At 42.7% G+C, this 25102-nt stretch overlaps 1 protein-coding gene across 4 annotated transcripts in view; it reads right to left on the reverse strand.

The window, feature by feature from the left end:
- Positions 1-2796: 2796 nt before the first annotated feature.
- Positions 2797-25102, reverse strand: part of LOC132831374 (epsin-2-like) — a 32763-nt gene continuing 10457 nt past the window's right edge. For 2 of the 4 annotated variants that reach the window (XM_060849482.1, XM_060849483.1), the window contains exons 2-11: positions 24415-24997; positions 20759-20995; positions 20051-20163; positions 18031-18096; positions 14383-14484; positions 13601-13754; positions 12245-12394; positions 11582-11692; positions 9273-9527; positions 2797-9053 (exon numbers count right to left, since the gene is read on the reverse strand). In XM_060849482.1, coding sequence (XP_060705465.1) covers positions 8773-9053; positions 9273-9527; positions 11582-11692; positions 12245-12394; positions 13601-13754; positions 14383-14484; positions 18031-18096; positions 20051-20163; positions 20759-20995; positions 24415-24772 — 1827 coding nt within the window. In that variant the 5' untranslated portion in view covers positions 24773-24997 and the 3' untranslated portion in view covers positions 2797-8772. The remainder of the gene's footprint in view (positions 9054-9272; positions 9528-11581; positions 11693-12244; positions 12395-13600; positions 13755-14382; positions 14485-18030; positions 18097-20050; positions 20164-20758; positions 20996-24414; positions 24998-25102) is intronic. The other 2 variants (XM_060849485.1, XM_060849486.1) reach the window with 2 other exon arrangements.

Below are 25102 nucleotides of genomic sequence, written 5' to 3' on the forward strand. Positions count from 1 at the left end.
CCCGTGGAGAGGAACTTCTCTCACAATGCTAGAAATGTTCTGGTTTTCAGGTTCTGCTCAAGGCTATCATTGAAGTTTTCATACCTCTACTTTGTACAGGGCAACAATTGTTGCCCATCCTACTGTTACCCATAGCCTGTGAAAGAATAAGAGTAGACAAAGAAAATAAAGTAACACTCCGCTCAATGATCAACCTTTTACTTACCCGAGCAACAGAGCTGATGTGTTAATTCGACAAGAATCCGTCAATATTTTGCATCATATTATGCAGTGAGTTTTGAAACAACTTTAAACTAGTATGAAGTTCACAGCAGGGGAAACAACCAGAGTTGGTATCCAACTCCTGTGAGGCCTGATTACAGCATTTGGCCCTATCCTTCTAAACCCTTCCTATTCATGTACCTCTCCAGCTTTAAATCTTTCCTCTCTCATCTTAAACCTATTTTCTGGTTTGACTTTTTTTTTCTACCCCCACCCAGGGAAAAGACCATGGCAATTACCATATCCATGCCAGTCATGATTTTATAAAAGGTCAGCCCTCAGCCTTTGATACTCCCTATAGCTCAAACCCTCCACCTCTGGGAACATCCTTCCTGAAGTAGTTTGTAGTTCTGTAGGCACTGGAGAACTGGGCAAAAGTGAGGACTGCAGATGCTGGAAATCAGAGTCTGGATGAGGGTGGTGCTGGAAAAGCACAGCAGGTCAGGCAGCATCTAAGGAGCAGGAAAATTGTGTTTCGGGCAAAAGCCTTTGCTGTATTTTTTTTTAAAATGCCTGAATGTGCAACACTGAATTTTAACAAGCAGCACGATAACAGGGGCCTAAGGCAGCAGGGGATTCCTGATGAACGGCTTTTACCAAAAACGTAATTTTCCTGCTCCTCAATGTTGCTTGACCTGCTGTTCTTTTCTGGCACCACTCGAGTCATGGAGAAGTGACAACCTGAAGGTGTCAATCTTTCCCTTTGTTCTTACTGTGGGGCATTGTGCGGTGTTCATCAATAAAATAATTCTGCTTCATTGAGATTGATCCATTTGCCACTTGAGATGCAGTCTTGTTTAATTAGTTATTTCAAATGAACTTCTAACGTGTCCAATGATCCATCAGGAAAGTATTTAGATAGTAGGATTTTCCATACCCCCCGAAAGGCTCTTTTGGCACACCTGATGAAGGTCCTCTGCCTGAAACGTTGATTCTCCTGCTCAGATGCTGCCTTACCTGCTGTGCTTTTCCAGTTCCACACTTGACTCTTGTGGCACAGGCATCTCTAGTCCTAGAGGCCTGCATTGGAGTCTCAGCTGCACTAGAATTATGTTAACGTCCCTGAACAGGTTGATTTTCTTAATTTAAAAAAAGTGTCTACATCCTTGGAAGGGCTGTTGTGCAGTGGTAGTATCCCTAACTCTGAGCCAGGAGGCCTAATATGAGAAAATACCTATTTGAATGTTACGACATCTCTGACCCAATGGTAGCCTGTTGTATTGACTAAACAGTTTTGAATATCTGGGGGTCAGTCAGTACTAGCTGCAGAATGTGTGGAAGTTTATGGTGAGGCTATGTTTTTACATCAGTGGCTGCATGGGGAAATATTGCACATGAGCACTGTGTGAGAATATTTGGTGGTTTCTACTGAAACTGCAAGTGTAGCTGGTGTTATCAGGAATTCAAGTTGGACAGTATTATGCATAAATGGATTTATGGCAGTTGTGCAGGAACAAGTGAATTGTGGGACTCCTACAGTCAACCCTCCCAGAGCCATTGCCTGACTTCAGAGCAACACAAGTTAAAGCTATCTCCCTTGTGTTCAATGACAGATGTTGACTCTCTTCAAAAAGTCTTGGTTTAAAATTCTCATCTTCTCTAGCACCAGAACCCTCTTTTCACTTCCTTTCCTTCTGTTCTATCATGCATTCCCAAATAAAATTGGTCCAGGCTGGTCAGCTGTACCTCCAATTGCCTAGGCCCCAAGTTCTGGAATTTCTTCTACAATCACTTTTTGTTTTAAAACAGTTACTCCTCAACACCTTGCTTTTTCACCCATGTGTAATCATTCCTTAAAAGTTGGCAGACTGAGGGCATGGTTAATAAAGCCTAAGATGCTTATGAACAGGGACACACAGAATAGCATATACAATAGAATCTTTAAGAGTGTGGACACCATTTGGCCCATTGAGTCCACACTGACCCTCCAAATAGCATCCCATCTAGCCCTAGCCTCCCACCCTATCCCTACATTTCCTATAGCTAATCCACCCACCCTGCTTAATTGCTGGACACTATGGGCAATGGAGCATGGCAAATCCAACTAACTGCACAGCTCTGACTTGTGGGAGGAAACCCACACAGCGACAGGGGGAAAATGCAGGCTCAAGGCAGACAGACAGTCACCTGAGGATGGTATAGTCTCTGCCACTGTAAGGCATCAGTGCACAAGGACATCAGTGTTAAGCTTAAAAAATTGGTTGGGCCTCAAGTGGGAGTACTGCATCTATTCAAGGCATGTCACTTTTTACTAGGATGTACAACATGGGGGAAAAAGAAAGCTAGTTTAATAAGACTTAAAAATAAACAAACTAATCAATATCATAACTGTAAAGAATGGGACTATCATTTAGGTGATATTGCACTGATCTCTCAGGTGTCTAGTGATTCTGCTAAGTAAACTGATCTGCCACAAAAACTGTACAGTACCCACTGAAATTTTTTTAGTGAACACACCCCACTAAAAGCAGTCACAGCTGCATCCTGAATTAAAATTCTGCCAAAACTGGTTTTAAGTTAAAAGAAGCACCGATATAGGACAGGTTCACAATTTTATTTTTGCAGGTACAGTTAATCTGGCCAAATTGGTTTAATACTTTCTTTAAAAAAAGAACTGGATATCTACAGTAAAAGATGAGGACTGTAGCAATGATTCTGGTGCCCAAGAGAAATATGGCACTGTGTAGAGCAGGAGACAGTGGGATTTAAAATCAAATTCTGAATTACTGCTTAAAGCTATTGCTCCACAACACACTGGTGAACTACTGTTGCAGGATAACAGGGCAGCAGATCAGGATTAGGGAATATTAACAGTGCAGCAAAGGGAAGGGTAACATTCAATTTTCATAATTACTGAATTATTTCATAACAGACAATTCCCCAATATTTCATTATAGTAACAGTCTATCCCTCAACCATAGTTCAAACCAACAGCAACTGGGCACCAAATAACACTTGCTACAGTCCAGAAATATCGGAGTCAATGCATCAACAATACTAGAAACATTAACTACACTGTACAGCATCACTAGCAATGAGTATAAACAATCCCTCCAAAATACTGATGGCATCATCTAAGAAAACAATAATGGGCTTCAGGAATAAACCAGTTCTTAAATAATTCCACATGCATAGTTTGTATACGGACACAAAGTCCAATTATGTAAGAATACACTATGACTGCACCAAGTAAAAATGGGTGTTGATTCTTGTACTCCAGGTTACAATAGGGTAAAATATATTTATACATAAATACTCATGAATAATAAATTAATGCATATGATACACTACAAAATAAATTCTTTGGATGTCTAAATTTTACCAATGTCTAAATTGAAGGGACCTGTTCATCTCCAAGCGATTGCAATTCGCACCTCTGACCCTGTGGAAGACTTTGCCCTGCGTGAACTCAAGAAAGCAAATGAAATGTGTGGGAAGGAGACAGCCATTGAACAGATAGAGGTGAAGAGTCTTTACACTGGCTGATGCCAACATGGAAAGCCAAGATGAGATGTGCCCATCTGGGCTGCTATTCCATCCCTACCTGCTGCCCATGGTTGACGGATGAGCTAAACCAGCGGAGTCTGGGAAGCCATGGGTCCTACTGGTCTGAACAGTTTAGGCCTTTCCTCACTTGGCCAAAAGGAGTTTAGACCAGTGGCTACTTTCAACACAGGGGCAGGAAATTAAATTGATGGCTCTTAGTAACCTCCATTTCTGCACAATACCGTAGCACAGACAAGTGTGTACATGGCAGATGATATCCAGGTCCCTTCAAATGTTGTAAAGTTTTACAAAAATAAAACACAGAACATATCTTCTGAACCACTGCAGTGCAGTGCATGAAGTAAAAGGAGGTACAGAGCAGATTTTCCAAGAGAATTTGAATGCCTCTCTATTGCTGTAGAGGCGTTCATGAATCAGAAACCTACACATAAGAGGAGAAAGATCAAACAGGATAGATCAAGAGGGGTGCTTTGCAGGTAAGGTGATCAGGACGGAATGGGAATAATTCATTTTCATAGAAGCCAGCATATAGGTCTGTTTACAAAGTCCGTTACACCAGATGGCAAATGAGTCGTCACTCAAAATTGGCCAAGTTGCCCTTTAGCAGATTTGATTTCTTCACTACTCCTAAAAAAAAATCATGACTTCGCTTTGACACCAATTTGAGCTGCAAGATGCACAATGCAGCAACTGTTTCAGGTCCCATTTCCAGCAACATTCAGCTTTCCAAAACATAACTTTTTAAAATTGGCTGTTAAGACAGGTCTCTCAGTTGCTGACTGTTAGATTTCCCACAGGCACTGATTTTACCTGCTCTAGGTTTTAAACTCTCCCCTGCATTGGAGACCAGACTGGACTGTTTCCAGATTCCAGTCACACTTTTATATTCAAGTATTGCAACACTGGAGCAACAGCTGCCAGTGGACCAGACTCCATGTCAGACATGTTCAGAGAGAAAACCACAGAACCCATCCTTATCCCTACGTGTGTGCACACACATTTAATCCCAAATATGGACATGCTTTTAGTCCCCTTCATTAGAACTACCAACTACCCTAGTCAAGACAACATCACATCTGCAAACACTTGCAGCAACTTTTGCACAATCATGTCCTCCTCTTTCATTATCACAGAATGTATTTCAAACTTCAATGTTACATTTAAATCAGAAGTTTGTATTTGTTAATTTGAGAGACATTATGCTTCAATGAATGCTGATCACAACCACCTAATAATAGCATTTCCCGGTTCTCCTTGGGCAAGATACAGAACAGGATTATATCCAGAGTAATGCTCCCTCTACAATAACCCCATAAAACAATCCTGAGACAGGGATAGCGCTGGGTTAGATACAGTGTAAAGCTCTCTCTACACTGTAAGGATAAGTACAGCCCAGGCTCGACACAACAAAAACACTGAGGGGCACGGCTTCTGCCTCATGCCTCTGCCCAAAGCTCCAGTGAAACATTTCCCACACTGGATACCTGTGAATGAATTAGCACCAATTCAAAAAGGTGGAAGGTCAGGGTGAGTGAACTATCCAGTAGCCCCAGACAACACACTTAAGGAGTTAAGGCCTACACCTCCTTTCACAGTTATTATCCAAGGTACCTAAAATGATTCAGAAAATAAAGATCAAACGTTGGACGTGGAACTGCTTTTAGAAAGTCCAAGGCTCAATTTACCTCAGAAACTAAGCACTGGAGGGTAGACAGTTTTTAAATTCAAATTTGATAAAAGAGGTCCAAAGTTCTCCTGTGAGCTTGAGAGGACATCATTCAGAGGCTATAGCTTATGACAGAGATAAGTGGACAGGGCAAGACCAGGAAGGATTCTGTGCTTCAGGTTAAAGAGGCTTCTAGGAAGGATAGGAGAGATGTAAAGAAATTGAGTGGTAAACATCTTTATGGAAATTCCTGTAAACAAATATATAGTGTTAGTCAGAACATAAATACAACATTGCTTCAATACCAATATTTAAAATTACTGCACCAAGTCATTAGTGTCTTTCAGTTTTGCCCAGGATAGCGTGGTTCTCTAGATAGATTGGACACTTGTCCCCAGAGAACTGGCTCCAGTAATAGGAGAGGAAAAAAAAACATAACAACATTGACTTTTCCAATGCTGAGCATCACATTCTGTAGTTTGTTGGAAGGTATCAAGAAATATTCTGTACTCAGATCATTAAAACACAAAAAGGGTTTTTGTACAGGAACAACTAATACTGCAAAGGGTTACTATATACAGAGACCAGTAATACTGCAGAGGACATTTAATTCTGAGGCAGAAATTAACTTTTTCTGGGTTGACAGTTCTGTGTATTTGATCTTGACTGGAATTATTAAAGTAATTTTCACTTCATTAGTTTTTTTTGTAAAAATTTAAGCCCAGAATTAAAATATCCTGACTAATTAAAACGTTAGTTAATTTTGTATGAAAGTTTGCTGTAATTTGCCTTTCTTGTAACTGCAGAGAAGCATCACTGAAAACTACAAACTCCCGTCTTGACTCCACAAGATTAAGTGTAGTGAAGCAATTCAGGGTTTTAAAAGATCCACAAAATTCTCTCAGTCCTTTTCCTACACACAATTAGTGTTTGTAAACTTCAAAAAAGTTTCTGCACAATACTGGACTAGACCTCAGCATGACTGTTCACCTTGTAGTTACACCACAGGACTTTGGATGGTGTTGGGAGTGGACACTGGAGGTGTGGTACTGAACGGCTGCATGGAGAATCCAGAGGTTTGGAGGAATTCTCCAAGGAGAGGCTCCACAAATGGTCAAATTCCAAACAAACTTCAAAAGAATACATTTGGCCCAAACACATTAGTAGGAGAACGTGACATTGATAAAAACACCTCAGCAGGAAGTCACTGTCTGAAGGGAGCTCTGGGTGTGTTCAGTGTTGAACAGCTGTCAGTAACTCACTCTTGGAAGACTGGTTACTGTGCACACACAAAGAACTATAAATCCTGACCAAAGGCTTAATGCATAGGGTGCATTACCCTGCTCAGTGATGACAGTGAGATGGTCTTCAGAAGAACAGGTGTATTTTATACCTCATACTGCTCCCAGAAATGCAAAAACTACTGCCGCTCCCCCAACCCCCAATCTAATGCTGAAATAAAACTAGTACAGAGCCTCTCAATCCTCTCTCACATCTGCTCTTGTACAAAAGCTGGAGATCAAGAGCTTATGAAAAGCACTAAATTCAGACAACTCAAAATTTAAGAAGGTGAAACTTCTTATTGATTAACGTCTGACGTGGCAGTGACATAACATGGGAGAAGAGGTAAACTTGAGACAGTATCATGGAGGCCTCCTGGCAGGTTAGGGGAGACACTGCCATCAGCAAGCCAGTGGATTAGTAACTCGAACAGATTCAGTACCTTTCCAAAATGTGATTCAGTGTAAAGCAGGTGTCTGTGTGTTACGATAGCTGAAAGTCGGTCAGTACCAGTGCTATCAGGATTGGCCACTTCCAATAAGCTGACAGGCACAAACGACTGGCAGATGAGAATTGGAGCATTTTTGCATTGCCCCCCTGAACCAAAATAAAAAATTAAGGTTCTTCATTTAGTGTTACTGAAAATCAAGCTAGTGTTCTGAGCGCTGCATTCTGCAACTCCCCTTAATTTGTCAAAGCCCCCTGCCCCACTTAGCAGCCTTGACACAATGACTCCCCCTTTGTAAACACTGAGTGATGAGTAGTATTTGGGGTGGGGGGGGGGGGGGGTTGTGAGAGCACATCTCTGCAGATGTTGTTCATCCCAACAGTACCACCAATGCCTGGGCCCTCCTCACTGAAACTGATGGAACAGGGCAGTTAGTAACCACACTGCAGCAAACAAAAAAAAAACACATTTTAAATCAAAAAGAAAATTACGAGAAACTTCACGCTGGACATTCTCCAGCATTGAGCTGTAAAATCTCAGGTCCCAACTGCTGGGGCCTCACAGCCTGTAAACATTCTACAGTTTGCTACAGGAGCCTGATGGAGGGACACACTCTAATCAGGTTCCCCCAGGGAGTGGAGAGTGACAAAGAAACCCCCCCACACTGACAGTCTGAAAGCACTGCTGGCAACTCAGCTGGAAAACAATGCAGCTACTCAACAAAACAGCATCATTAACTGGCAAGGCCAGAGCTCCTTGGAACAGTGCGACTGCTGTGGGGTAGTGTGTGCAAAACCAAGGTTCACAAAGTATGGAAATACTGCAGGTTCACTGTGCTGTAGAATGAGTGGCAGAGACAACATTCAGTCCCCAGTAAAACCCAAGAGGAGGGGCACAGAGATAGCAGTATCCAAATACAGTGGCTGCATTTAGTGAATGCAATGAGGCGCAGTCTGCTGAGAAAGTGCCCAAACCTGGACAGGACTTCAAAGGCTCTGGAAGGAACTGATATGCAGTCTTGTACCTTGGCCTCCCTACAAAACAACCACATTTCCCACCTCGATTCACAGGAATGGCGCAGCTGAGTGCATGGTGATCAGACAGACAGCCCTGAGAAATGGGCACCTTGATATGGGTTGCCATTTTTGTTTCCTGCTCACCCACTGTTTGTTGAAATCACAGAACAAGAAGGGGATTGTGCTGAAGCCTCCGGCCCACAACCACCATCATGACAACGTAGCTTCACTAAAAATCAACCAACTGCCAGCATTATGACCCCCACCACTGTGGGGAGGGAGAATTGGGCTCACCTGTAACTGGATTTGGTCAGCCTGATGAAGTAAAGGTGGAAATGCAAGCAGCTTTCCAACCAGCACCAGAGAGCCTCTCACAACTCACTGAACTGCTTGCTCAGATACAGATCAGTCCACAGTGGCTGCAAGTTATTTAATACAAACAGAAGCCTGGAATATCTGCAGCATTAATGACATTCTCTCAATTGTCCAAGACAAAGGAAAATGGCAGGATACTTTCACACTGGAATTGTGCAGAGGAAGAGAGAGGAATCAAATACAAAACAGATTGGTTAAACACAAAGCTGAGACAAGGATCATAATAAAAATGGATTGGTGGAGCTTGCGGATTGACCAGTGGGTGGAGGGGCTGCCATTGCAACGTAATTCGACCCCATCATTCCTTGCATGCCTGTGCTCTGTGGCATCCGCATCGCGGGCATGGTTACCATGGGAGCAGCCCCGACCCTGGGCATCGCGGAAAAGGAGGTGGCGGTCACGTCGACAGGTCCAAACGGAGTTTGGGTCACGGCCATCATGGAGCTGGACATTTGTGTGGGAGTGCTGTGGAAGGGATTGGCAGAGGCAGCAGGCACAGCTGTGGAAGGGGAGGTGAGGAAGGAGAGAGAAGCAAGGTCACAACTCAGCACGAATAATGACAATTCGTTTAAACCCCACCACAGCCAAACCCCCATTTGCTCCAATGTCCTTTTGAAAGCACTGATGTCAATTTGAACTGAATTTACATGGGTAATCATACCAATCAGGAACCCCATCTGATGGATGGTTGGTGCCCATAGCAGAACGTGGTACTCACCCTGTGCCAGGAAGGGGTTGGTGCTCACATTTGGGTGCGTTGTGCGGGTGATGAGGGTATCCAGATTTACAAGTGAAGCATTGGGGCCCAGAAAGGATTCAGGATTCTTTTGTGTGGTAGGCTGGTGCTTTGGGGTGGGCAGCTTGGACGGAACAGTGCTCGACATGGAGGGCATGTCAAAGACGTCAGAGCAGCCTGTGACAACAGACGTGGCTGGAGTGGTCAGACCATCACCCAGAACCTCGAAACGGCCACCTGAGGAGAAGGACAGAACAGCCAATGAGTAGATTAATTTTTAAGAATGTGACTTGCATGAAAAACAAAAACAGTAAACCTCACAAACCAAATCTCAAAATCAGATGCGGAAGGGAAAGCAGGCACAGAGGTTCGCTGTATCACTGACAACTTCCCCCACAGTACTGGTGGGAAAATGTCACAATTTCAGCTCCCAACGGTTTGCTGCATTCTCACCTCCAGGGGCTGACAGGTTTTCCAACTCCATGCCAGCCCTGAAGTAGATAGATTCAGGCAGCCCTGGTTACACGGCAGAATATACCACCTATGTGTCTGGGAGGTACAGGACCTCGAGCTGACAGCAATGTCACAATGTCAAAGGCAAAACGGTTCCCCTTTGATCACTAACATTTGAGTGAAATAATGTTGACTCGGTCAACCACTACCTTGGGAATAGGTCAAACCGAGGCATCAGCATGATCTGAAGACACTGTACTTGGAATGGGATCATAATGTGGAGGTGCCCATGTTGAACTGGGGTCAACAAATCATAAGTCACACGCCACCAGGTTCTAGTCCAACAGGTTTATTTGAAATCACAAGGTTTTGGAGCGCTCCTCCTTCATCAGGTGGGTTCACGGCAGCCTGGTGTGGAGCAGGCTCAGGATTGACGGAGATGAAGGGGCTGCTCCATCCTGGACTGGTTTGTTCTCTCTCTCTCAGAAGTGAAAGATTTTCTGGAACTCAAATTCATCTAATGCAGCACATATCAAATAAATAAACCATTGGATCAGCCTCTCGTCCCCTCACACACGTTTCTAAAATGCTAAAAATCAAAGCAGTAATTCCTCATCATCGTCAATGGGCTCCTGAAGAGTGAGTTCAAGGTGTTCATGGATGTTTTTATGTAATTCTGGAGCAGGTGGAACTTGAACATAGGAGTCCTTGGCTCAGAGGTAGGGAGACTATCACTGGGCTATAAAAAGCCAAAGAGTGACTTTAAATGAAACAATCTGAAGTGAAATCATACTTTTCCCAGCACAACCAACATAAAAGCTGCAGTTAAATTCCCTTTAGATATTGCTCGTTACAGGAAAAGTACAAGCAGGAATACCAGCCTTCTGTCTGAGGGTTGGGCTTACACTGTGGTTAACGGTTTGAAAAAACAAGTTGAAATGCTGTATCTTCCTAAATTCTTACATTGGTAAATGAAATAACTTTTAAAGTAACATATACGTTAAGAAAGATTTACAGTTGTACACAAGATGACCCTCAATAATTATTTAGTGTTGGAATAACAGTGCACCATCCAAGGTCAGAATCAGGTGCTGGGGAAGCTGAAGAATTTCTCGGCACTGAGGCACCGTTCCCACAACCCACAGGAGGAAGGAAATTCCATGCACATTTGGGATCTGCCATGGAACAGATACTCTTGGGGTCAGAGTTACAGAAAGAAAATTGCAACGTCAATTACTATATTGCCTTGTTTTAAGCAACATTTTTGCAAAACAAATCAGGATTTATTATATTGTCAACAAGGGGCGGTTTGAGAGGTTTTTCCCCTTGCTCTGCTGGAGGAGGAGGAGGAGGAGTGTTTTCCTGGGATACAGCTTCATCGTTCACCTCAACGTGTTCCTCTTGGGCCAACCTGGAAGCTGTAGTTCAATGTTCGTGGAAATGTGGGAAGAGACAGAGGGAAGTGCATGTCAGCACAGCCCTGAACCAGTTTTCACCCAATATTGACACACAAACCCCTTCTAGCAGCTTTCACAGCCAAGCACAGAGGAACCTTGATTATCCAAACGAGGTGAGCGGACGCTATTTCGTTCGGATAATTGATTATTTGGTTAATCAATTCAATTTTTCTCTCCTGGGACTCCGTTTTCTGAAACTTCCCTTACCCTCACGCCCTCTCTCTGTCTCAGGGTTGGTTTCTGAGCAGACACACTCTTGTGTGCAAGGGACCTGCAGCATTGCTGAAGCCTCTCCGCTACCGCCACAGTAATACAAAACAAACCTACATACCCCGATGAGAGTCTAGTCAGAAAAACACAGCCTGGCAGAAGAAAGCTTACCCATGCCCTGGCCTTCCACTTTTCTGGGTGACCCCCTGAGATGGCTGAACACAGAGAACTCATCGGTCACAGCTGCATCAGCCGCACTGAAAGAGTGGAAGGGGGGAGCCACTGTTGGGGGCGGGGGGGAGCGGAAGAGACGGAGACAATTAATGATTGACACATCACCATGACACAGCAACAAAAAAAAAGACAAAGTCAAAAATACAAAATACTATGGATGCTGAAAGAACAACAAAATGCTGGAGAAACTCAGCAGGTCTGGCAGCATCTTTGGACAGAGAAACTTAAAATGTTGAGCCCAACAACTGTCCTTCAGGAAGTTCCTATTCAGAGGACCAGCTCAGCATTTCAAGTCCGTTTCATCTGACTCGGTTTCTCTCTCTACAGAGTTCTGGTAATTTTTCCAGCGTTATGTTTTCACTGGCTCTCATGTTGTAGCACAGGCAGGTGGTGGTGACAGCCTGCAGAACCATCCCCATATATTCAGTGTAGTACCATAAAACTAAAAAAGCTGTGGTTGTAGATTCCAAATCTCCATTCAAAGAACAACATTATCAAACCAAAGTGGGGTTCTCATTAGTTCTTCATTTTAAAATTAAAAGTAATCAGATGAAGGATCGTTCTCACTAATGTCCTCTACATGTCTTGATCACATCTTACCTGGAGGAGAAGTAGGTGCCCAGGGATCTCTGTCAGGTGCTGCTGCAGCTGAACCCCAGGGATCTGTGCTTCTTGACTGCTGCTCTCCTGATAAACGACGGCCGGAGGATCCCCATGGATCAGAAGTTGCGGCAGCCAGTCGGGAACCTGCTGGAAGAGGGATGAGCTCTTCATTGTACTAGGCCCGAAAACAAAAAAGGCTCAATTCAACCAACAACCATCAAGAACCACTGTTAGGACATGGTTGGGGCAAGTTACATCAGAATGGAAGATGATTGTGCAGAGCCATGAAGACACAGAGTAAATGATCAGTGAGACATTTTCAGTCATTGGCCAGGCACCTGCTGTCACTGTAAATAAACCAGAGTGAAACAGACAAATTCTGCATGTACCATGTGTCCCAGAGATGATCAAAAACATCAATATACCCTCTCAAGGTCTCCCGTCTCAAACTTGCATGCAATTCACATACAGCACACACAGTCTATCGTCGAAAGACTGACAGTGCTCCTGATACAATCTGGAGTGTGTCGTGCAGGAATCCAGAGGGATCATGCTACTGGTGTTTGCCAGCAGTTTGCTGCAGGGCCAAGACTCTCCACTCTCAAGTACCCGAGTAGATGGTGACCATTTCAGCAAAGTGTTAAAACTTTAATCTGCTTCATCTAGTTCAGCAGGACATTTCCTCTGATTCAAAGCAATGGCTGTTCAGTAAGCATCATTCCCCAAGCTACACTGATCATAACTGCAGGATTTAAACACAGTCAAGACAAACCGTGTCAAAATATGTCAAGTCACTTGAAGACAGTCTTCTGTACACCACTACCAGAGCCTCCAATCCACAAATGAAGTTATTAAGCAGTTAGGAGTAGAACATCTGAGAGTCTAAGGTTTCAGATAGACAGGCTAACGAGTAAGGACACTGAATATCAACATTGCCATTTCTGAAGTGTTCTAAAATTAAGTTGAACCTAATGATCATATTCTCCTGCTCTTTTGAAAACATTGTCATGCCATATTACATTCCCAGTCTCTCTCCAATGCCTTGCCTGAAGTCCCCCAATTCACATTCTAGTAAGGAGGTAGTTAACAGTGCCAAATACAACCAAAGTGAGGCTGGGCTGATTCTCTCCTCACACATCTAAGTGCCACTCAAACCTACTGTAACATTCTCTTAGCTGGCCCTTCACCTGAGATCAGTTGGCTCAGCATCAAATGCTTATGAAGGGTCAGGAGTTATTTCAATTCCTAACTAAGCCATCAAGGTTATCCAGATATTGGTTAGTTGGTAATGTGGTACAGCTATCAACACACAAAAGCAAATAGGCGACAGCCAAAACAGCCTGGGAATCTTACCCATCTGCTTCCAGGGGTCATTGGACACTGGCCGGGACACAGCTGCCCATGGGTCAGGCTTGGTAGTGGATGTTGATGGCAGTGGTGCTCCCCAGGGATCAGATTTCTGGGTCAGGGGAGATGGTGTGGAGTCGGTCAGGTCCAGTAAAGCAGTCTGTTAAAAGAAAACACCGTAAAATTTCAATGCAAACTATAAATGCAGGTCATTACCACAGCGATGATGTTCACTAAGTTATCTGGGTGATACTTAAATGTTTTGTTGGTTTTTCCCTGCCTCTCCTCACGATCATGTCTCTGTAGCCACACAGAAGTCTAACAGAAACCTGTGATGGTGCACTAACACCTTCTAGTCGGTGATGTTTGCCTTGGGCCCAATAAGGATCTCAGACTCATTCCAAGACTTCCTGATACAACCCCCTGTGACAGTTGGGGACAGTGCTGAGGGAGGACACCTGGCAGTGTGGAGCTGTTTACTTATTCTGGACGTGTTAATAACCTCGCAGTATAGTTAAAAGGAAAGGGACTTCTTTTCAGATCCACATTAAGTGTCAAAACTACATTTAATTGGCACGTTACCACATCACAGCTTTTGGAAGGTCACAAACTAGAATTGCTATGGCTATCAATCAAAAAGTATTCTGATACATGACTAACTGCAGACCATAGCAATGATATTAATCCAATGTGTTCCCAGCCACCTGGACTAGCCATAAGGTAGTGATGGATAGATGGAACTAATTATTAAAAGGAATATTCACACCCTCGGGGGACACTGGCCATACCTCGGTTTTGTGAGGAGCCATGCCTGGCATTTGCAGTTTCTGTCGGCTCTCATCTAACGCCAACTGTAAACGCAGGTCATCACCACGGCGATGCTGTTCATCCTGCACAATCCAATCCAAAACTAAGAGTTACATTTACCCAACCAAAACTCCAGCATGGTATCACAACATTCAGACCACCAGAAAAAGACCCAAGTTTGTTCCCTGGGTGTCTGACCAAGCTGTTTGCCTCAAATTACAAGCTACTATGGGCTAGGGATGGGAAAAGATAAAGAAATTACTCAGGGATCAGACTCTGAATGGATGCCCGAATACACTTACTGGAAAATAAGGAAATGCAGAGCATTTGGTCAGTAAAGGGTCAGACTCTATTACCTCATCAATCTGTGAGCCACCAAGGAAGTGAAGGTGAGACCACCACCAGATCAGCCATGATCCTATTGAATGGTGAAGGAGACTTGAAGGGCCAAACGGTCCATGTTCCAATGGCTGATCTTCAGAGGGGGCAATGGCCTAATGGTATTATACAAAGAACCAGATAATGTTCTGGGGACCCGGGTTTGAATCCCACCACAGCAGATAGTGAAATTTGAATTCAGTGACAAAAAAAAAGAAAGAAAATCTGGAATTCAGAGTCTAATGATGACCATGAATCCACTGTTGTTGGCCAGAAAAACCCATCTGGTTCAATAATGTCCTTTAGGGAAGGAAACTGCAATCCTTGCCTGGTCTGCCCTACGTGTGACTCCGGACCCATTATAATGTGGATGACTTATAACTGCCCTCTGGGCAATAAACACTACCTAGCCAGAGACACCATCATCCCATGAATGAATGAATGAAAAGCTGACAAATGGTCAATGTCTGTAACAGAACAGTTCAGAACTGCAGCCTGATTACAGTGCTTTAGTCACTTGAGATTATATTTGAAAGCATATTGCAGTCTATCTAAACCTAAATCATGCCCTTTAATTTGAAGTTACACATGGTCATTTGGGAATACAGACTTTAAGGATACGACACAAATACTTCAGGGTAGAAACTGTAGGTAACACAAAAGTGCAAACCAAATTTTGATGTGCCCCAACCCCCACACAGTTTCTGAATCACACTTTCATGTGACAAAGGCAAGGTACTGGTTAAATGTATCTTAACAGTGTTTAACAGCAGGTAACCAAGACAAAAAAAAGTTTCTTTATACAAACCCAGATCAACCACTTGTTGGGCCGAAGGGCCTGTTTCCACACTAAGTGATCTAATCTAGTGGGTGGCATGGTGGCACAGTGGTTAGCACTGCTGCCTCACAGCGCCTGAGACCCGGGTTCAATTCCCAACTCAGGCGACTGTGTGGAGTTTGCACGTTCTCCCCGTGTCTGTGCGGGTTTCCTCCGGGTGCTCTGATTTCCTCCCACAGTCCAAGATGTTCGGGTCAGGTGAATTGGCCATGCTAAATTGCCCGTAGTGTTAGGTAAGGGGTAAATGTAGGGGTATGGGTGGGTTGCGCTTCGGCGGGTCGGTGTGGACTTGTTGGGCCGAAGGGCCTGTTTCCACACTAAGTAATCTAAAAAAAACTGTCTACCACAAAGCTACTGCTACAACTTCTCACGAATTGTGCTCGTGACACCTAGTGGCGATGATTAGTGCAGTCATTGACCAACTGGTTCAATTCCCGAAGCAAGAAGCAGAAATAAAAAGCCAAACAGCTGCCAAACTCCGTGTGCTAAACCTTAATCAAAATGTTGAGAAAATCTATTTCCACAAAAGTATACCCATTCTCTAAATTTATATGGAAATAATCCATTCATGCTTGTTTTCTAAGTTGGTCAGGAGAAGCAAGAGATAGGGAAAGAGGGCAGTGAGTTTTCAGTTCTTTGTTGCAGCTGATTCATGTAGGACATCTCACTCACTCTCACACACACAGAGTTACTTATTACAATAAGTTAGTCTGCTGTGGATTATTTGTTTCTGTACAATATTCCATCTGTGTATAAAGAGTTGTTAGGATTTGGAATGCACTGCCTGGGAGAGTGGTGGAGACAGATTCCATGTAAGGTTTCAAAAGAGAGCTGGATATATATATGAAAGTGATAAATATAGAGGGCTCCAGTGATGGGGCTGGAGACTGGGAATAGCTCTTTCAGGAGCTGGTACAGACATAACTGGCCAAATGGCTTCTCTGGACAATAAAATTCGACATTTAAATCTGGCCTAGTAAATTTTAGCTAAACAAAAACACATTGCTGGAGAAACTCAGCAAGTCTGGTACAATCTGTGGGAAGAAAGCAGACTCAAAACATTAACTCTGCTTTCTTCTCAGTTGTTACCAGACCTGCTGAGTTTCTCCAGTAATTTCTGTTTTTTGTTTCAGATCTCCAGGATCTGCAGTTTTGTTTTATACTGGTAATTTTAGCCTGGTTGTTTTTATCTGTTCATCCGTGGACAGAAATAATGGTAAGGATCCCACATATTCCTCAATTAACAGCTTATCACTAGGCAGAGTGGAATACTGCACTTGATCATCTCGTAGTATAGAAGAAGTTTGCAGATTTTGTTTCATAAGGAGGTACAACATATAGAAATGCCTGAACAAAAACGAAAGACAGAGAATAAAGCTCAAACTGCAGTAACAACGTGGTGACACTGAAAAAGGTAATATCTTCTCAAAATCAACACACAGATGTGTGACTGTTCAATTTAGGTCACGTACATTGTGGCGGCGCGGTTAATGGGTTTGATATGGTGGGGGGGGGGGATTGGGGACAGGAAGAAAGAGGGTTGAATTAAACAGAAAGAGACACCAGTTTCATTTTAATTAACATTTTGTTTTCAATGGCATCCGTTTCAATTTAACCTGCAAGCAAATAATAATCTTATGAAAATTATATCCCACCTAGGGTGGGATCCCAGTATGCTGACAGTAAGTATTCAAATCAAAATCATAACCAGAACTTTCATGTGCTCAAGAGAAGAAAAAAAATAGCCTTTTAATAGAAGGATGGGGTAAGGAAAGAAGCAGATGCTTTTTGGTTGAGGCCAATAGAAGCTCTTGAGCACAGGGAGCACTGCTCTGCAGAGGACAAGGGAGTATGTTTTGCTAAGGGGGAAAACTCCACTGCCCAACTTCAGCTCTCAATTCAAATCCGTAAAATCAAACACAAAATGAAAAATTCATGATATAACTTATCCTTGGTTGGGCAAATATTACAGAATGCCTCCTTTTACGTACAGCATAAGCAGACTATGGATCAGAAATGGGAGACTGCCTTTACATCACAGTAACACGAAATGACAGTGGATCACCCATGACATTGCCCATTTGTACAGTATATCAAATCTTGGAACGTTACCATCTGCCTGAGGTATGTATGTAAGAGCACTTCTCTCCATAAAGGCCATGAAATACTATACCTAAACTGGAGTGACTGCAAGCTGTGGTTAATGGTTATTTGGTGCAGGAAATCCGCAGATTGAACTATGCTGATGAGCGTTTGTTACATCTGAGGCATTTAAGAAAAAAACCCAGCATTTAAGATCAGTCTGCACCTACAGCAAAGTGCAACGCCCGCATGAATGACAGATTAATGTACTCCTTAAACTTAAACATTCTGCTCTGCTTTTGCTTGGTGTATCAGTACTGAATGGTCCTACCTGTGCACTCAGGGTCAGCACAGTGTTCCTTGGTTGGCTGCCAGCTGTGGTGGCACTTTTGAAGATCTATAAAAGACAAAAGAAGAAAACATGAAGAATATGACAGACAACTTTACAAACCTGCACAAAGTCCTCTATTGGATCATTGTGATCTCAGGGGAGAGCCTATTGCTTAATGTGGGTAACATTACAAAATGGGACATTAAGAGCCAGTCTCACAGGAGACAATGCTGAAAATGTGTTGCTGGAAAAGCGCAGCAGGTCAGGCAGCATCCAAGGGGCAGGAGAATTCTCCTGCTCCTTGGATGCTGCCTGACCTGTTGCGCTTTTCCAGCAACACATTTTCAGCTCTGATCTCCAGTATCTGCAGTCCTCACTTTTTCCTCACAGAAGACAGTATCAAACATAGAGTCATAGAGATGTACAGCACTGAAACAGACCCTTCAGTCCAACCCGTCCATGCTGACCAGATATCCCAACCCAATACAGTCTCACCTGCCAGCACCCGGCCCATATCCTTCCAAACCCTTCCTACTCATATACCCATCCAGATGCCTTTTAAATGTTGCAATTGTACCAGCTGCCACCACATCCTCTGGTAGCTCATTCCATACACGTACCACCCTCTGCATGAAAAAGTTGCCTCTCAAATCCCTTTTATATCTTTCCCCTCTCACCCTAAACCTATGCCCTTGAGTCCTGGACTCCCCCACCCCAGGGAAAAGACTTTGTCTATTTATCCTATCCATGTCCCTCATGATTTTGTAAACCTCAAAAGGTCACCTCTCAACCTCCAACGCTCCAGGGAAAACAGCCCCAGCCTGTTCAGTCTCTGGAACAGAGAACTGGAAGTGGAAGATTAATTTCTACAAAGGGAAGTGCCAAGATGTTACTCTAACCTCAGCACGGTTCCTGGTCCCTAGGGCCACCCAATTTTCCCTGCCCAGCCACACTAAACAAGTTTCTTCAGGCTCTTCCATCTCGGAGATCAAACTTCAAAGCTCAGGAGGGACAAAAATGATTCAAATGTCGATGGAAGCAAGTTTTAAGACAAATTATAACCCCTTAGTACCAGAAAGAAAATGGAAAAGAAAAACTGGAAGCTTGAAAAAAAAAATTACAACTGAGCCACACAAAATCAGGCTAGTCCCACATGTTGCTGCTGGTCTGGTCAGCTAAGTTTCCTGGGACTAAAAACCTGCCTCAGTGATTTCAGGTTGACTCTCCCACAGCCCTTGTTGGAAACAAATGAATGGAGGTCCAGGACAGGACTGGTCTCACTGTGTGCCATCTGGGTGCCCACTATTCAGTAGCATTGGTACACTAGCACTCACTACAGTTTCTCTCACCAGTACAAAGGAACACTCGGGTGAGGGAACAGAGCTAAAGATATTTGTGGAATCATTTGTGCCTTCTCTTCCATATCCAAGCAAACATTTGCGTATCTCAACTTTACTATTTTTGTCCCTGAATGTAGCTTATGAAAATACAAATTCAATTATGTTGACACAACTCAGTATACAGCAAGTATTTAATCAGGGTACCTAAAACAGAAGAAGCTTTTTTAAAATAAGAAATCCTTTAAAGGTCACTTCACAAATCCACATTAGTTTCCTACCCATCATTTCATTTACCTTACGACAGTATCAATGAATTGAGAATAAAAATTTGTTCATAGGATATAGGCATCTCAACTAAGTTGACATTTATTGACCACCTCTATCAGGAGTGACATGCAGGCCAAACGAGATCAGGCTGACACATTTCCTCTCTGAATAAACTCCAAGGAACATTAATGAACTAGATGGTTTTTATGAAAATCGACAGATAATATAATTGCCATTAGAAGACATTTTTTATTGAATTCAAATTTCACCATCTGTCATGATGGGATTCAAACCTACATCCCCAGAATATTGGCCTGGAGTTCTAGCCTAGAGACATTACCATGGCACCACCTTGAAACCTAGATCGACCTGGATTGCTGTCTATTTTCCCAACCCAAGCAACACCTGGTTACCTGTTCAGCCTCTTCCCGACTCATGGCCAGTGCCAACTGAAGCTGTAGTTCCTCCTCACCACTGGTTTGGGGTCGTGTTTGTTCCAACTCGGAGGAGATCTTTGGTGAAGTTGCTGTGGACATAGAGAAACACAACAAATAAGGGCATCACTTCAAGGACAGACTAGTCTCTCCAATTATGTTACGCCACACGATCAGACATATTACCAAGTTTCCCATCAAACTCCATATTACTTTCCAATTTAACAGAACACAGTTGCAACTTTTCGCATAATTATTTTATCATGTTTAATAGTCTGATCGGATCATTTATTAAATCTTTCCATACTTAGGTAAACCAATCTGTACACTGGTATCTTCCTGACCCTGCGGCCAACATAGAAATGCTCACACTTGAACTCCACAGGCTATACAAACATTTTACGTGTTTATTGATAAAAGAATAAAAATCAGAATATTTTTGATCGTCATGAGTCTTTTGTTTTCTTTGTTACTGAATGACGGGAAATGTTTGTTAAATAACAATACATTAAGAATTGTGGGAGATGTACATGGTTGGAACGCTATCAATGTAGTTGCAGAAGTGATTAACGGCTCTTACTGGCAATACTTTGCTAAATGAAACCAAATGCTATAGATTAGGCCAGTAAAACAGCCTTGCAAAGTTAGCCCATGGACATTACAAACACATACAATGTGAACACTTACAGCCATGGTAGGAAGCAGGCGATCCTCCTATTTTGCCACACTCATCTGATTGGCTGGTGGACAAGTTTGGATGGCTGGAGCCACGCCCAAACATGATTTGGTTATTGCTGCCCACTGCAGTTGTCACGCTCGACATCCGCTCCTTTGTCTTCAGCGCATGGCTCCGCTCAACCCGAAGCCTCTCATCATCTTTGAGTAACGCGATCAGCTGTTTTGATTTCTCCCGCACATTGATACCTGGTTTTGGAGAGAAATCAACTGCAATGGTCACAACAGCATTTATATATAAAAAAAAATTCAGCTTCCCACAAACAAACACGATCATACCAGTGTAACTGAACCCAATCATTAGTTCTTACAACATGCAAAGCAACAAACCATTGCTTCAGGACAGTTCACACAAGACACAAAGAAGCTCCTTGTCAGTTGGGACACAGTACAGGAAGCGCATATAGAGCAGACATCTAAACAACGACCAGCAGTTCCATCTAACCACACTGCGTTAATGTCAGTTGAGTGCGCTTAGCTCTAAATTTAAAGGTTATACATTCAACCCTCACCTCACTTCTGCCAATAATCTAGGCCAAAAGTTTTGCAATATCAGAGCAGACGTCCTTTAGATCAAACATTAGTCCATGAATCTTATCGCCCTGCTTGGGTGCATGTAAAAGATGCCACAGCATAACTGGAAGATCACAGTATTCATGAAGTGTCCAGGTCAGCACCACCAAGAGCAGTGGTACGTTGCCACCCATCATAATGCTCAGGAGGTCTAAAGGCTGCATTCGTATTTGGAATCAAAGGTACTACAGGAGGTTAAAATGTGTTAGATGCTACGTTAGATGAGCTAAAATACGAGAAAGACAAGCTTGAATGGTGTGGGAAATACACATTTATATTTATGTACTGTGTGAAAAACCAGAAGATATGGAACTGGACATTTTTTTTGGCTTGAGAAGAGTTTACTACTTGGTTTCTTGGAAATGAAGCCAACAGCTGAATGTATGCTGTGGTTACCTGTCACTTTCAGAAAAATCAAAATGACTGACAAAAAGAGCAAAGATTTGAGGAAGATACACGATGGGGTTGATGGACATTAATTGCTGGAAAAATCTGGCTTTGAAACTTGGGTCTGTAAAACAAAAATGTAAGTGCTCAGTGAGGAATAAGCTGCAGGAGCTGTAAATCTGTCACACTATAAAAATATTGGTCATCTGATAAAGATCCTGAAAATCAATATTTTGGACCAAAGGGCCTGTTTCCACACTTTAGGGAATCTAATCTTAAAAAAAAACTGGGACTCCAAAATACCTTGATTGCAACTTGAATCTTCCATTAGTATTTACCTACAGTATGAGCAATACAATTTTGCTGACAGAAATTTGGCGAATATTAGACCCTTGACAAACAGATTTTTTTTCCCTTCTATTAAAAGGATCCCATCTTCAGAAACAGTTGTCCGTTTGGATTGTATGAGTGTGTGCTTGGGGGAGTTTGCTTATAGACCAGTATTTGCCATTTGTTTTAATAAGATTAGTATTATAATGAACAGATTGCTTTGAGTTCATTAACAAAGCCTGGTGAAAGCCTTTTTTATTTTGGTTATTTGCACAAAAAGGGAATCAAATGGCCATTTTGGTGATTGAATCAACACATTTGTACTAATGTTGTGAATGATACTGTAGTGGGGCTTGATGATCAGGTCATTGTTCCTGGCACAGTCATAACAAGGGCCTTTAGAGTCAGAGTCATAGTTAAGTAGAATCCATCACTAAAGCATTCCCCTAATTGCCAGGAATAGCAGAGATCAAGATCAAGCCATCAATCTACCACCTCCAAGTTGCAGTTTGGAATAAACTGGCAATGGGCAAAGGCACTGTTTAATGCAATATGGAGCAAGTCAAATTAGCATGTTCCTGAGTTAATCTGCACCTGTGCAAAGTTAACAGATCTCAAACTAAGTGGATAGATTAAGCAGCCTCAACAACTTGAAATCAAGTACAGAAACCTGTTGGGGTCAGGTAAGAAGGAGGATTCCCAAGGAGATGGAAGTAGTTGACATCAGTCAGATGCAAACCAAACAACTTCTTTCAAAAACGAGCAGTCTGGGAGATGTGTAGGAAGTGGAGTGCAGCAGTCAGTTTGAAATGGTTCCCAAAGCTCTTCACCGTTGGGGTTTTATCTTGCCTCACATCTGGCTCTGTTCTCGATTCAATGATAAGAGACTGACCATTCCAATTGTTTGATAAAGTTATCGCCGTTGCATCTTGTGACTACAGGATGGTAAAAGGTAAACAAAATTGATACTGGTCCTTTTTTCTTAAACCTACCAACTCTTGTGTTCAATCTAGAGTGATTCTGAAACTTGTATATAGCTGTCAATTAAAACTCCTGTTGCTGCCCCATCTAAAAGTTATGTCTCATGTGTTAAACTACTAAAGAAAGTTAGGTTTAAGTTTTCTTTTTTAAACAAATTTCATAAATTATCTCAACAGCAACAGCTTAACACTTACACATCCCTTCACACAGCTGTGGTCACTGGTTTGACCCCCATCACTGACATCATCCGCCACAACTTTGGTGAGATTAATCAGGCCTCCCTCAAGCCACCAAAAAGTTTTGACAATGCTTGTGTTATTTAAAGATCATAAGCATGCAATCTTTGTTACTTAAAGAAATAAAATACACCCAAGCACTAGTCTTCTTAGACAAGTCCCTGTTAACATATTTTTAAACACAAGCCTGAAAAAGGAACTTTTAACAGAGGAAACATTTTCAAGTCCAGAGGGTTCCCCATTAATTAAAAAAAAAGATTAATTCACAGACTATGGGCATCACTGACGAGGCCAGTATTTATTGTCCTTCCCCAGTTGTCCAAAGGGCAGTTGAGAGTCAATCACATTGCCTTGGGTCTGGAATCACATGTAGGCTAGATCAGGTAAGGGTAACAGTTTCCTTCCCTAAATGATATTAATGAACCAGATGGGGTTTTCTGACAATCAACAACTGTTTCACACAGTCATCATTAGACTTTATTTCCAGATTTTATTGAATTCAAATTCCACCATCTGCTGTGGTAGAATTCAGAACCAGGTCTCCAGAATATTACCTGGGTCTCCAGATTAACAGCCTAGGTGATAACACCCCTAGGCCATCGATTTCCCTTCAATGGGTTACAGCTTCGGAACTGCATCAACTTTCAAAAACTACTTATGATAGAGCAGCAAACATTAAGACTGAAAAGTTTATCCACACATAGAACTTAATGTAAGAACGCAGCTCTAAAGTGTAGTCAGACACATGTAGCAGGGAAAAATAAAAACTTATTTTAGTCTTTCTCCAGCTCAATATTTTCCACCTCCCCAAAACAGAGTACCATACCAGCAGAAGTGGTCATCTGGCATCTGGTCACCCAGAATACCATGAACATTGTCACAACCAAGAGGTTGCCTTGCTGATCCAACCATGCACATTCACCAACAGCAGCTGATTGACAGACTTGCACAATCCTAGATTTACTTTCACTCTAGCCCAGAAAGGGTGGCAGCCAACAGCAGGAACTGAGCATTGCATTACTGGTCGCATGATCCCACCCTTACAGGACATTGCACAATTGACAGTAAAAAAAAAATTATAAGTAGCAGCTATTTGATTACCCTGGTCCCTTCCATCTCGATCGATGTACTGGAAGTCCTTCAGTGTCTGAATGGCAAAGACATTTTCTTTGCACTGTTGTGCCACTCGTTCAGAGCCTGTCTTGATCAAATAGTCCATCAACATCAGTGCCTTGTACACGTGCCGCCAGTTCTTTCCGTGATCATTGAGGCGTTTCCAAATCATGCTCATAATCTCAGAGAAAGCCACCACATTGTATGTCAGGTCAGAGATTTCTGCCATCAGTGAACTCGAGGGACCCCAAGGATCATTCGATGTGGCCTCTCGGACTTTTATCTCTGCTTCTGAGTAATTGTTAACAATGTTTTTCATCTGTCTTCTAAGAGATGAGGATGTCATGGTGGCTGTTTTATACTTTCCTTATCTACTCTTCTTCCCCCGCCACTGCTCAGTCGTCACAACCCACAGGTGCCTTTCAGCAGTAAAGCATTAACACCATTACCAATTTCCGTGCAGAAAGGTGTTCTTATTCCTTAGCTTGGACTGAACTACATGTTGTCCTAGTGATGTTTATTTGGACACTTCACTCTGCCAACAGTTCCACCATTGTCACATATTCACAACCTGGAAAAGAAAAAAAGAAGCTTGATCAATGTTTCATATTCCTGTAAACACTCCATTCAATTTTCCCAAAAGCTCCATTTGACCTCCCTCTATGCTCACTTTTTG

The sequence above is a fragment of the Hemiscyllium ocellatum genome, chromosome 33 (genome assembly GCF_020745735.1).
Source record: "Hemiscyllium ocellatum isolate sHemOce1 chromosome 33, sHemOce1.pat.X.cur, whole genome shotgun sequence".
Taxonomy (NCBI): Eukaryota; Metazoa; Chordata; class Chondrichthyes; order Orectolobiformes; family Hemiscylliidae; genus Hemiscyllium; species Hemiscyllium ocellatum.